The following is a 15,272-nucleotide window of genomic DNA, read 5'->3' as shown; positions in this document are numbered from 1 at the left end:
AAAATGATTTTAAAAATAAATTCTATCGTGTACTTAACCTGTGCTTCTAAAGATTTTAAGGAAATATTCTAAAATATTCTTAAGCTTAGGGTGCCTGGGTGGCTCAGTCAGTTAAGCGTCTGCCTTCAGCCCAGGTCATGATTCCAGAGTCCTGGGATCGAGCCCTACCTCGGGCTCCCTGTTCAGCTGGGAGTCTGCTAGTCTGCTTCTCCCTCCCCCTCTGCCGGCCACCCCCCCACCCCCGCTCTCATCAAATAAATAAAATCTTAAGAATATTTTATTTTTATTTTTTTTAAGTTTCCCTTTTTTTTTTCAATAGGCTCCATACCCAACGTGGGGCCTGAATTCACAACCCCAAGATCAAGACGTCACATGCTCCACTAACTGAGCCAGCCAGGCATCCCAGTATTTTTAGCTTTAACTCCACGGCATCTTACCAGAGTAAGGTTTATATAGTTCATGAGTACCTTCTAACCAGTTTCATCTTAAAACACAATGCCCAATCTTGAACTACAAAAGAATTAAGAGCACTAATCTATCTAGTAATTCTCATTCATTTTTAAAAGATATTTAATTTATAAAAACTACCTCTGAAAAAAAACAAATTCATTATTTACATCTATGTTGTGTATGCTTACCTTTTGGGATTCTTGCTATGTGATCGAGACCTAAAAAAAGAATTATCTATTTTTAGAAAGAATCTAGAAAAGGTACAACGTACTATTAAAATACTCTTCCTGATTTCTAATCTTTTTATTAATTCTGCAAATGTAACGAACATATGAATGCACACAAATTTTTCTGAACTACACCATAAACTACACAGACTTTCCCACCTTAGCAAATGAGATCCCCTAACTAGGATACCCGGTTCTTAAAAAAAGCATATGCTCCTAGGGAGACTAACACATGGTACATCATCACTCACTGATTCTCCAGAAATCACTTCCCTACCTTTGTTATTTATATCTCTGTTATTTCCTCTTTCCCTCTGGGAACAGAGAATATTTTCTACAATTTGAGATGTATTCACTTTTTCAAAAAAATATATTCACTTTCAAAATGCAACCTCATGTCTAACCCCTAGAACACCCAACTCAATCTTACAACATCTGTTTTTTAACAAGACACATGATTCCCTTATTAAAGCACTGTTCACATTTCCTAGCACATAATTAACACTCAATAAATAGTAATGGCTAATATTATGGGTACAAGGAAACCACAGGTGTCTGGTAAGGAATATATAGCACAACTCAAGGATGGCTTTGGACTCAGCCTGATTTAAGTTTTAAAACTCTGGCTGCCTCACTATCTGTGACCTAGATAGAAGATAAATCTCTCAGCTTTGCTTGTCATTTGTAAAAGAAGGACAGTAATAGAAATTTCACAGGGGGATTATAAGGATTAAATGAACTAATGTAGGTAAATTCTTATCACCATGCCTGATACATAATGGGCACTTAGTGACTGACTTTTATCATTATCCTTTTCACTACCATAGTTGGAATCCCACCTTGCTTAACTCTGTACTTGCTTCTAATTTCTTCATCTTTCATTCTTGGTTATAATATTTCCTCAAGTTCACAGAGATTTAAAAAAATTTTTAAACACATTTCTGAAATAGCATTACAGTTTATAATCAATGTTAAAAGAAATCTGTCCGTTGGCAACAAAGGAGTAAGATGTGATATACTTTCTTGTCATCTATAGATGTGAAAATGCATTCACGGCAAAGAATTTTTTTTTTCTCATTCAACTATCACTTTGGTTGAATCATATAGATCAGTGGCACTACATACAGAATTTTAACAAACAGATTTCTAATGCCACTTATATGATCTTATATTACAATGCTGAGCATTATTCCCATAGAAACTCAGTATACACAGAAGAGAATAGTGATAAAGTTAAGAGGTAAAATTTATGGTAAATGAACAACATATTTATCAATGGATACATGACAGCACTTCCCCTAAAAAAGCAAAATATCCACACGTACTTATGTTTCATTTCTTCATTACAGTGCAAAAATACTACCTGCTACAAGCCATGTAACACAAAGTTAGTTTAAACCTCTTGAAATAGATGAAATATAACATGCTCAAAGCTTGGGGGAAGCTGGCGTGACCAAGTCACATATTACGAAGGGTTTTAATTAGGCAAAAACTCTGCTGGAGATAAAGTATTTAAATTTCAGAGATGTGTAATACAATTAAGGGGACACTAAATTAGAACGCAGGTAATTCTTTTGTGGCATACCCGTCCACTGTAAGGTTGTTAAAGAAGTTATGTACGTGAGTTCAAAGAAGGTTGCCACCATGACGCCACACAATTTGTTGCCAATGGGTAAAAGTCACTCAACATTTAAGCATTCTAAATATGCGTATGGTTTTATCAACTAATGAATACCAATATTAAAAGAACTGCATACATTTGGCTATAAGTTTATAGCTAATGGAAATGAAGAATTACAGAATCAAAGTATGATGTAAAATAATTTTTTTTAAAGATTTTTCAGTAATCTTTACATCCAATGTGGGGATCCAACTCACAGCGCTGAGATTAAGAGCAACATGCTCTACCAACTAAGACAGCCAGGTACCCCAAAACTCAAACCTTTGTCAAGAATAAAGCATATCACAAAAATGAAAATAGTTTTATACCAATCTGGTACAAACCTAGCCATTATGAAAATCAGAGGGCTATAAAAGCTTTGTAGTCAATCTTACAAAAAATAAGGATGTGAGCCGACTCACTCTTTATTTACACTTCATACATTTTGAAATATATTACCCTTGACTTAAGTGGCCGTAACTTAACCTATTTGTATGAACACTTTCACATGGTAGTATTGTCAAAAGTAAACAGAAATCTCCCATGTCTACATTTTTTAATACCTAACATCCTGTATCAATCACATCTCTTTTTAGACCAGGGACCTTCAACTTCACATACTTGGACTATTCAATTAATCACTCCATACCTCCTCAGCTTCTCTCTTTCTTCTCTCTCCCTTTCTTCTCTTCGTTTCAGGCGTTCCTGATTTCTTTTCTCCTGTTTCTCAGCTACAACTCTCTTAAAAGACAATGACACGTCGCATATAAAAAATGAGGAGCATTATTTATTGGGTCCATTCTTAACAAGAATTATCCTAAACTCTACTGTATCTGGTTCCCAATACAGTATAAGTAACATCAAAATGTTTAATAACAATTTAATTAAAGTTCTGCTGGGGGGCGCCTGGGTGGCTCAGTCGTTAAGTGTCTGCCTTTGTTAAGTGTTAACAAAGTTAACACAAAGTCGTTGAGTGTCTGTCATGATCCAAGGGTCCTGGGATGGAGCCCTGCATCGGGCTCTCAGCTCAACGGGAAGCCTACTTCTCCCTCTCCCACGCCCCCTGCTTGTGTTCCCTCTCTCTCTGTCAAATAAATAAATAAAATCTTAAAAAAAAAAAAAAAAAGGTTTTGCTGGGTAAAATCATCATGCTTACAAGTCTAGTTTCCAAAATCTTTCCCCTTTCTGGGGAACATTTGTAACATTTTGTATTTCTTCATGACTTAATATTTCAAAATCATTTCTCCAAGATTTTTCTCCTATGAATGTTTTCTAACATTATTTTGTATTTCTTCAAGTTTATTTTTTTAGTAATCTCTACACACAATGCAAGGCTCCAATTCACGACCTTGACATCAAGAGGCACACACTCTACCAACTGAGCCAGGAAGTTGCGCCTAGTTAGTATTTTTTAAAGGACATTAAGCATTATAAATCACTGTAAGTTCCTATTCTCTGATTTCCAAAATAAGAATGTCTTCTGTCATTTCCAATTACCATCCCAATTCCGTTGCTTCAAAAAATACCAGTAAAATACTAAACAGTCCTGTTGCTAGGTCTATGTCTACAAAGATTCCCAAATAGGTACCATTTTTGCGTTTAATAATTCAGAGTCCAGTAACCATTTGATATGGTGAAACTTACTTTGTCATTTTCAATAAAAACTTACCCCAAATCATCCTAGCTACTCAGAATACTTAGAAGAGCTCATTGTTAATTACAAATACGGAGATGTCCCTAAGTGTTTCTGACTCATTATTTTAAATGTCAAACTACATATCTTGGGTTAATTTTAACGATAAAAGTCACTATCCAGGGTCTGCCATCTTTGAGCCATTTTTCCATTCACGACAAAATGTTACAGTGCCACAATTTTTAAAAAAACTAGCCCCATCAGATTGTTGGAAAGTAAACTGATTATATTCATTTACTCTGATTTCGTTTACATCTTTAGAAATAACAGTTTCCTTATCTTCTCAAAAGAATTCAGCACGTAAGTAAGAACTGTATCACCTTTCTCACAATAGCCATATATGTAAGTGACAGTAACTATCCTCTTTTTAAAGATAGGTTTCATTCTAATTCCTTTCTGAAATGGGAGCACGAGCACCAAGTAAAACTAGAGGTCCTAAAAGCTTGCTAATCTTTAGTGAAGAACTGCAAAATATTTCAAATAAATACTAGTCTCATGTTCTTCCTTTAAACTAAGTATTACACTAATATTATACTGTTAATTTTATTTCAAAGAAAATATAAAATTTGGGGGGGGGAATTTCTATGAATAGTTTAGAACCCAGTTTGCAAGACTCCTAATTCAGTATCATTTTCAACACAAAATACTACCTTCCAGAATAAGGGGACATTATTAAAAAGTCTGTTTCTCAGACATCATCCATTAAACCAGTTGTTATCTCCATTTATAATCCTACAATAGTCAGTATGAATTGTAAGCAGAATCAGAGTCAAGAACATTATACAAAAAGATAATACACATCAAAACAATGGGTGGTTAAATTAGATAAAGCACATGACATTAATTTACCAATGTACCTTTAATTCTTCAAGCTTCTCTCTTATTTCAATAAATCCCAGGTGCAGTTTACCCCCAAAATGATCAGCCAATCGTCTATCATTATCATGAAGACCTAAATAGGCAGAGCAGACTTCACAGACTCGAAGTTTCTGTTGCTGGAAACTGGAAGCTGGCATAGAATTCCGATAAACTTCCTAAACAAAAGTGAGAAAAAACAATGTTCGTATAAACCTCAATGAGTCCTACCATCACACAAAATACACTGTTTATACAAAAAAAAAAAGTTTTCTAACGAATTAACAAAAGTATGGCTATTTTTGTCACAAAAATGATGGGTTTCTCACATTCCCATCCTCTGTCCTTGGGACTTCTTCCACTGGAGGTAAAAGATCAGAGATTCAAGTGCATTTTGCCAAGAACTACTATAAGAATTCTACCAAGATACAGAATATGACTTGCGGAAAGTTTTCTCACTGTTCTACAATGCTCTGTTTTCTACAACTTTTGTTAAAAATGAGATGTAGCAACCCCAAAACTATGTCTCAGTGAAGGACCAAGGAAGAAGTCATCCACAGTGGCAGAGAAACGATGCATGTCTTTGATACTGTTGGTTTCCTTCCAGTGCTTTCTTTCCTACAGATCAGTTTCTCCTCCTTTGGAAATGTGGACAGGGCATATAAATGATAAGACTTTCCACTAAGAGGAATAGTTCTATAAGATAAGCAATGAAAGGTGCCTTAATGAAAGAAAGACACAACCATTTTAAGTTCATTAATGAAATAATAAATATTAGGTTTGTGTATCTACTATACCCTTTTTTCCCCTTTTGTTTTGAGGCCAGCAGCATGTCCAGCTAAAAGACATTACATTTCCAAGCCTCCACAGAACTTTGGCTAAGGAGATATTCAAGTGGACATTGCTGGATGGAATCTATAGGAAAGTCCTTTCAAAGGGAATCAACAGACCAAGACTAAAAAAAAAAAAAAAAATCACCAATGGCTGCTATCACCTGTGGATCAGAAAGTGATGGGAAACAATAGTTTCAAAATGTCAATACCAAGATACTTATTAATTACAAAAAGTAGCACAGTAACTTCACAGTGGAAAAATGGGCCAATCACCAGAAATGGGACAAATCACTAATACGTGCCTTCTGGTAAGATATTATATTACTTTAATGGCACTGTCAAAAATCTAACCAGGAAGAAAAATCAGACAAACCCAAACTGAAGGACATTTTACAAAATAACTAGCCTGTACTTTTCAAAACTGTCAAGTTCATGTCAGACAAAGACTGGAGTTCCAGATTAAAGGAACCTAGAGGGACATTAACAACTAAATGCAGCACATGATCCTGAACTGGGCCTTAAACAAAGTACAAAAATTTTTTAGTAAAAATGAACATTATTGTAGCAATTGAAAAAATCTGCATAAAGTCTTCAGATTCATTAACAGTATTATAACTGTTAATTTCTGATTCAGATCATGCTACTGCAGTTATGTAACAGAATATCTTTGTTTTTAGAAAATACACACTGGAGTATTTGGGGATAAAGAGGCATCATACCTATAACTTAATGTTAAACAGTTCAAACACACACACACACATATGAGGAGAAAGACAAAGCAAATATGGTAAAATGTTAACATCTGGAGTCTGGGTGAAGGATATAGGGGAATTCTTTTACTAGTTCTTAAACTTTTCTTAAGATATTTCAGAATAAAAGTTTTTTAAAAACAAAACCAAGGGTGTCTAGGTGTCTCAGTGGGTTAAGCATTTGCCTTTGGCTCAGGTCATGAACCTGGTGTCCTGGGATCGGCCTCATTGGCTCCCTGTTCAACAGGGAATCTGCTTCTGTTTCTCATACTACCTCTGCCCACCGCACCCCACCCCACCCCGGCCCAGCTCATGCTCTCTTGTGAGCCCTCTCTTAAATAAATAAATAAAATCTTAAAAGAAAAGAAAAACCAATGTATGACACTATGAGACAAGTCAATTTTTGTCCTTTGTTACTTTTTTTCCTCTTTCTAGTTAGGCGCAGAGGAAAAGCTTTAGGCATGGTGGCCATACTGCCAACACAAATTGATAAGCATAAAGATGAATCCATGCAATAAGGATGGCTGAATATAAAGCCAGAAATAGCCTGTGTACTTGATGGAATCACAGAGCTGCTGTACCAGCCCCAGACTCCCTAATCACAATTATTTAATAAATGAGAAAAACAAACCCTTTATTAGTTAAGCCATTGTAAGTTAGGTTTTCTATTATGTGCATCTGAACATAATCTGTAATGAGCAAGCGAATTTTTTAATGTACTGTCCTTAGTAAAAATCAACTGATAATAAAATATTAACAGACTAAAGATGTTAAGACACTGTGTGCTACCAGAAAATATTCAAAAGCATATATATGAAATTTCATGAAAACTGCAAAATATGCAAGTAATAACGCTTACTAAGGTTCACTACTTGAGTCTTTTGGGGAAATGAGCTGTAAAATACTCTGCATTTAAAAATTCGTGTTTAGGGGCACCTGGGTGGCTCAGTCTGTTAGGCATCTGCCTTCAGCTCAGGTCATGATCCCAGGATCCCCTACTTGGCAGGGAGCCTGCTTCTCCCTCTCTTTCTCCCCCCTACTCATGTTTGATCTCTCTCTCTCAAATCTCAAAAAAGAAAAAAAAATCCATAGTGTTTACTTTCTGGAATGATATTAATTACATTTAAAGAAATCCTAAGTATTAAGACTTTTCAAATTAACAAGAATGGCTACATGGTATACCTTTTTCCATCCTATTACTTTTAATCTGTCTTTATATTTAAAGTAGATTTCTTGTAGCTAGCATATAGTTAAGTCTTGTTTTTATTTTTTTAAGACCTGAGCAAAAGGCGCTTAACAGATTGAGTCACCCACGCGCCCTAAGTCTTGCTTAAAAAAAATAAAATAAAATCCAGTCTCACAATCGCTGCCTTTTAATTTGAATGTTTAGACCATTTATATTTAACGTACTTACTAGAACACTGGGTTTAAGTCTACCATTGTGCTATTTAGTTTCTGTATGTCCAATCTGTTGTATGTTCCTTTTCTCCTGTCTTCTTTTAGATTATTATTTAGGATTCCATTTTATTTCTAGTTATACCTTTTTATCCCCCTCTAGTGGTTTCTCTAGAGTTCATAGTATACAACTTAAAAAGAAAGCTAGAGACTTTATTAATATCAAAGGAGATTTCAAAGCAAAAGATATTATAGGACAGTTCAAAATAATAAAGGGTTTAATTATTTAAAAAGACACAGCAAACATAAATGTGTATTAACCTAATAACAGAGCTTCAAAATACATGAAGCAAAAACCAACAAAATGGAAAGCGTAAGCAAACAAAACCACAATTAGAGATGGAAACTTTAATACTCCTCTCAGTAAACAGAACAGAAAATCAATAGGATATGGAGGACTTGAATAATCAATCAACTATCTTGACTCAATTAACATTTATGAACAATCCATTCAATAAGGCAGAGTATCATTCTTTTCAAATGCAATTGGAACATTCACCAAGACCACATGCAGAGTACAAAACAAGTACTGATATATCTAAGAGACCTGGAATCACACAAATGTTCTCTCACTGCAACAGAACTAAATTAAAACCAGAAAAATATTTGGAAAAAATACCAAATATATAAAAACACACTCCTAAATAACCGATAGGTCAAAGAAGAAATCACAAGCAATATTAGCAAATACCTGAATGAAAATAAAAACAACACATGAAATTCTGTGGGATGCAGCTACAATACTGCCTAGAAGAAAATCTGTAGCATCAAATGGGCTAAGATCAATTATCTAGGCTTCCATTTTAAGAGGGCAGAGTAAGAACAAATTAAACTGGGGTGTGATACAGTCAAGAGCAATGGAGAGCAATGGAGACTATGGCAAAATGGGAGAATACAATCCCATCTGAAGATATCCGATTTTCTAAAAAACATGAGGTAGGCCAAAGAAAATAGAACTTTGTCTGCAGGATATTAGATTTTGACCTGTGCTATGGAGAAAGAATGTGAGGAGGCTCCAAAAGTACCAGCAGATTGTTCTGATAGGAAGAGAATGGAGATGCTATGGTTGCATGGCGGTAAAGTCAAGGGAGGGAGGGTATCATAAGAACCGCATTTATGCAATTCTGTATGTGACTGCTGTGTATGACTAGCTAGTTTAGTTAATTTCATTTTCTAGATATAAATTTCAACAGATCAAAGCCTCTAAAGTAAAAACAAAAAACCCCACAACTCTGATACATAATCCATTACTATGGTATGGACTAAATTTTTTAACTGGTTTAAACTGCCTGTACTAGCAGTAACTTTCCAATACTTTTCAATCAAATAAGTTTTGACAGGAAGGCTGTACATATTACCATGAAAATTGTATTACCTCTGCTTCTCTTTTCTTTGCCCGTGCTTTCTCTACTTCATCCATTACTTTCTGGGATTCTTCCACATTTCCTTCAGCTCCTAGTTGTTCCACCTTGGCCAACAACTTACCAATTTCTTCATTTAACTCGTGAACACGTTCTGCCTAGAAAGAAACAGAAAAGAAGATCATGAATAAAAAGCAGAATAAGGGGTACCTTGGGTAGCTGAGTCATTAAGTGACTGCCTTCGACTCACGTCACGATCCTGGGGTCCTGGGATCAAGTCCCACATTGGGCTCTCTGCTCAGTGGGAAGCCTGCTTCTCCCTCTCCCACTCCCCCTGCTTGTGTTCCCTCTCTTGCTGTCAAATAAATAAATAAAATCTTTTATAAATAAATAAAGTTAGCAGAGTTCAAAATATTTCATAAATGCTCAGAGAAGACTTACCTAAGGCAATGTGAGTATAAATAATGTTTTCTGAGCATATCATAAATGAACTGCTGGGATATGAGGATGTTTTGAGCCTATCTGCCCTCACTGCAGTGATGTCAGAAATACAACTGATCTCAATTTAACTATTACTTTACAACCTCTGCTTTGGCAGTGTATTCCAAATATAAAATACCGTTTCTTCCACAATCTGCCCCAATGTACCTTTTCAAACCATCTCTTGCTGTTACCCACTTCACAACACAATCTATAGTTATATCTATTTTCCCAAATTTACTCTTGTTTTCTGCCTCTGTGACTTTGAAGAGGGATGTTATCCCTCTTTCTCAGACATCATCCCTTACCTCCCCCTTGTCTGAACTCCTGTATGTCTATTCATTCAACAAGATTCAACTATTCTGTGAAACATTCTTGATCAATCAATAACCACATCTCAACCCCAACTTAAACATAAGCTGAGAGGGCCAAACCCTCCTTTGTGCCATCTTTTTATCTTTCAAAACACTCTTTATGTACATATCATACTTTTATATATATACCTTTGTACATATATACACTTATGTATATACTTTCATATACATATCACACCACCTTAAAGATAGCTATTTATATTTCCTATCTTTGTGTTTCCAATGCCCAACAAACAGCATAGGCTCAAAGAGGAGTTACAGGAATGAACTGGCAGATGCTCTTTAAAATTAATATACGACTTTAGAGTCCAAGAGGTCTGGCTTATTGCTAAACCGATTACCAGCTATGTAGTTTTGACCACATTACTTAACTTGAATCTGCTTCCTCATCAGAGAAGTGGGAATAATACCTATCTCATAAAGTTTTAAGAAATGAGAAAATATGCCTTGCACATATACTGCAGAGCACATTACTGATTTTCAGTATACTACCGTAACACTCTGTCTCCCTTAGCCTTAGTTCATGTCTTTCCCCTGGGATTAATTCTTGCCTTGGGATCTGTGTCCTCCCCCTTCTCTTCATCATCATCCTGAGAATATAGTTCATTCCTATTGTTTTAATGGCATATGATACCTATACAGTCTTTCTATTGGCCACAAAGTAAGTATTCAGGCTGTGTGGCCAATTACATTAGCAAAGATGATTTTAATTTGATACGGACACCCAGTCCCAACAAACTAGGGTGCCAATAATCTTTACTTCTCAAATGTCCTTCAATCCAAAATATTCGTCCCATAAAGACATTTTCAATTCTACTATCATTTTCTTACCTCTTTAACAAAGTGGTATTTTTTTTCCCTGTCACAGAATGACTGTATTATGCCCTAAACTCTTCACCTTTCCCTGTATCCATCTCTTTGCTATATAATTAGTACCATCATATTCTGATTCTGAATTTGGCCATGCAACTGGCTTTAGTTAACAGGACAGTAGCAAACATGACAGAAGGAAAGGCCTGAGAAGCACCTGTATGACATTTTTTGTACGTGTTCCACTACCCTAAGAACATGGCGAGGCTAGTCTTCTGGGTTCAACAGCCTCTGACTGACCAGAAGACGTGTGATTGAACCCAGCTGAGACAGGAATAACTTCCCAGTCAAGTTCAGCCTAAATCATTGACTGAAGACTCATGGGCTAAAATACTTACTATTTTAAGTCACTGAGTTTTAGGTAATTTGTTAAACAGCATTTTTGTAGTGAGAGATAACCAATACAATACTATATAAACCAAGATAGCACTTGTGGATCTTTTTCAACCATAACATTAGATTCCTGCACTTTAGGATCCCATCTTCAGAGAACCTTTCAGAAAAAGCTGATTAAAAATAACCGTTTCCTCAGGGCACCTGAGCTGGCTAAGTCAGCAGAGCATGCAACTCTTGGTCATTGGGTTTTGAGTTCGAGCCACACACTGTGTGTAGAGATTACTTAAAACAAACGAAAAAAACCTTTCCTCAAACAAGGGAATCCATTTCCCTCTGTACATCCATCTCTGAGAACTTATTTAATGCTGTCATCCAAACTCTACCTAGGTAAATTCTTTGTCTCCATTCCGCATTTTCATAAAATGTACAAACTATATTGAATGTTTCAAAGTAGTAAGTCATCAAATCAACAAAATACAATATAGGGACTTTTTTAACATTCTGATTAGAACCAACTCTATACAGGAAAAATGAACACATTCAGGATATTAGATAATATTTAAAAATTGTTAACTTTATGGATGTGAAATGATGTTTTATGTTTTAGAGGTGAAACAATGTGACATCTGGAATTTGCTTTTAAAATAATGAAACAGGGCCATCTGGGTGGCTCAGTCGGTTAAGAGTCTGCCTTCGGCTCAGGTCATGATCTCAGAGTCCTGGGATTGAGCCTCATGCTGGGCTCCTTGCTCAGTGAGTAGTCTGCTTCTCCCTCCCCCTCTGCCCCTTCCCCTGCTCCATTTCTCTCTCTCTCTCACCCTCTCTCTCTCAAATAAATAAAATCTTTAAATTAATAAATAAAAAAAATGAAACGAGCAAAAAACTGATTACGAATCCATTGGACTGTACTTTTCTAGTTTTTATTTGTATTTTTAAAGTTTGTTTATTTATTTAAGAATTTCCACACCCAATGTGGGGCTCAAACTCACAACCCAGAGATCAAGAGTTGCATGCTCTACCAGCTGAGCCAGCCAGGCAATCTCTTTCCACTTCTTGCATGTATGTTCATACTAAAAAAAAAAAAATATCTATATATATATATATAGATATATATATATAGATATTTTTTTTTAAGTAGGCTTCACACCCAAAGGCTTGAACTCACAACCCTGAGATCAAGACCCGAGCTGAGAGATCAAGAGTTGGATGCTTGGGGCGCCTGGGTGGCACAGCGGTTAAGCGTCTGCCTTCGGCTCAGGGCGTGATCCCGGCGTTATGGGATCGAGCCCCACATCGGGCTCCTCCACTATAAGCCTGCTTCTTCCTCTCCCACTCCCCCTGCTTGTGTTCCCTCTCTTGCTGGCTGTCTCTATCTCTGTCAAATAAATAAACAAAATCTTTAAAAAAAAAAAAAAAGAGTTGGATGCTTAACTGACTTGGTCCACCCAGGTACCCGCACCACAAAGTATTTTTTTTTAAGTGGGGGGTAAAACAGAACATCTAAAGAACACTAAAAACTCCACATTTTTTTAAAAATGAGCAGTCCATTTGGAAAATGGGTTTAAGACAGATATTTCACTAAAGAGGTACATAAATGGCAAATAAAAACAAGAAAAAAATGTTCAGCATCACTAGGCATTAGGGAAATGCAAACTGAAACCAAGAAATATCACTACACACCTTTAAGAATGGCTAAAATGAAAATTAGTGACACCATCAAATGCTGGCACAGATGTGAAGAAACTAAATCACTAACACATTGCTGGTAGCCACTTTAGAAAAAAGTTTGACACCTGCACTCAAAACTAAAAATGGACTTACTATATGACCACATGACCCAGAAACTGCATACTCAGGCATCTATCCCAGAGAAATGAAATGCTTACTGCAGTTTTACTCGTGTTAACCAGTAACTGCAAACAACCCAAACATCCTTCAATGTGTGGTTAAACTGTGGTATATCCATACCATGGAATACTACTCAAAAAGGAATGAACTACTGATACACACAGCAACTTGTCTGAATCAAGTAACCTGTAGTGAGTGAAAAGAAACAATCTGAAAAGGTTACACGATTCCATTTATGTGATATTCAGGAAAATAATTACAGAGCCGGAGAATGCATTAGTGGTCACCAGAAGACGGGAAAGGGGGAAGAGATACGGCTATAGAGAGGTAACATGAGGGAGTCTCATGGTGATGTTACAGAGAATTAACTTCATTATGGTGCTAGTTACCCCAAGTTACTTACATATGTGGTAAAACTGCACAGAGCTACATATACACATACACACACAAGTGTACACATAACTGGTAAAATCTGAATAAGCTGTCACGATTGGACCAGTATCAATTTCTTGGCTTTGACAGTGTACTATAGTTGTATAAAATGTGAACATCAGGGGAAGCTAGAGAAGAGTTCAGAGAATTCCCTATATATGTCTTTGCAATCTGTGGATGTGATTATTTCAAAATAAAAAGTTAAAATTAGTGAGCTGAAACGGTATTTTGTAGTACCAATGAAATAACTGAAAATTCTTACCTTTGCTGCCACTTCAGCACTAATCTCTTCTTGAGTTTCTGCTAATCTTTTCTTAGCCACTTCTGTTCTTCGATCACAATCTGCAATGAATGACTGAAGATGATCCATAGCCTGCAAAGTTAAATTGAAAGACAATTACTGCCAAAAAAATCAACTTTATTCAGGAATATCTTTACTCAAAAGTTATAATTTTCTTATTTTTTTAAAGTAGGCTCCACACCCAGCGTGGAGCCCAATGCAAGGTCTGAACTCATGACCCTGAGATCAAGACCTGAGCTGAGATCAAGAGTCAGACACTTAACCAACAGAGCCACCCAGGTGCCCCCTTTATTTATTTTTTAATGCTAATAGGGTAGTAAAAAAGTAACAAAAGCAGGTTCAATTATGAACCAAAAATACTACTCATCACCTATCAAATTGCCTGTCAAGATTAAACATAAATAATTCCCAGGAAAGGTAAAACTGTAAGGAAACTATCACTCTCACACTCTGCTGAAGAAATCACAGATCAGTGCAGTGTTTAAAAAAGGCAAGGTGGTAACTAGTATCAAAAAGACTTAAAAATGTCCCCTTAGTATAAATTTTTGCTTCCAGAAATGCCTTTTAAGAAAGTGATCAGATACATAAAAGGCTTAAAATTCAAAGATGTTCCTCACAATGTTATTTTTATGGTGAAAAGTTGTAAATAACCTAAATATCTAGGTAACGTAGGAATTTTAATCTTCGGCCATTAAAAAAAGGTTTTAATAGAATACTTAATAAGAAAATGTTCATGATTTGTAAATAAAAAGCATGTTACACAGTATCATAAGCCATAAAACGCCAATTGTGTAAAATAAAGCATAGGAAAAAAGGGAAGAGCATACATAAAATTTTAGCAATAATTTTCAGATATATGGATAATTTTTAATAATCTGTTTTTCCATGCTTCTCAAATTTTCCATAATGAAAATGTTACAATCAGGAAAACCTGCTTTCTTTTCAAAGACCAAACCAGTGAGAATTTTAGCAATGTCTACATTATAAAAATCCAGTTCAATAATTATATTAAAGACATTTGTCAAGCATAAATTATGATGTCTGTAATTAAATAGTAATTCATTTAAACATAAACTCTTAAGATTTATTCCCAAGTCAAGCAATTTGGACTTTCATACCTGTACAGAAACAGAGTTAATTTAAAATACAAAAGTTTAATTTAAGATACAAAAGTTTAATTAAAAATAGAAACTTATTCAGCACATAGCAAATTTTAATAATTTCTTGAAAGCGAAAACCAACAGGCTCATTTAATAGTTCTTATCTGTGATGACAAAGAAATAGCTATTGAGGGGCACTTGGGTGGCTCAGTAAGCGGCTGCCTTCTGCTCAGGTCATGGTCCTGGAG

The 15,272-nt window shown here is 35.6% G+C and overlaps 1 protein-coding gene across 6 annotated transcripts in view; it reads right to left on the bottom strand.

Annotated features, from left to right (window-relative positions):
- The window catches only part of LOC100481813 (putative RNA-binding protein Luc7-like 2), a 57,246-nt gene that overhangs the window by 8,277 nt on the left and 33,697 nt on the right, over positions 1–15,272 (bottom strand). For all 6 annotated transcript variants that reach the window (XM_034637868.1, XM_034637866.1, XM_034637883.1 and 3 more), the window contains 5 exons: positions 13,886–13,996; positions 9,298–9,441; positions 4,888–5,064; positions 2,987–3,078; positions 639–668 (listed from right to left, as the gene is read on the bottom strand). In XM_034637868.1, coding sequence (XP_034493759.1) covers positions 639–668; positions 2,987–3,078; positions 4,888–5,064; positions 9,298–9,441; positions 13,886–13,996 — 554 coding nt within the window. The remainder of the gene's footprint in view (positions 1–638; positions 669–2,986; positions 3,079–4,887; positions 5,065–9,297; positions 9,442–13,885; positions 13,997–15,272) is intronic.

This window comes from Ailuropoda melanoleuca, chromosome 1 (assembly GCF_002007445.2).
Source record: "Ailuropoda melanoleuca isolate Jingjing chromosome 1, ASM200744v2, whole genome shotgun sequence".
Taxonomy (NCBI): domain Eukaryota; kingdom Metazoa; phylum Chordata; class Mammalia; order Carnivora; family Ursidae; genus Ailuropoda; species Ailuropoda melanoleuca.
This window is presented reverse-complemented; position numbering and strand designations above follow the sequence as displayed.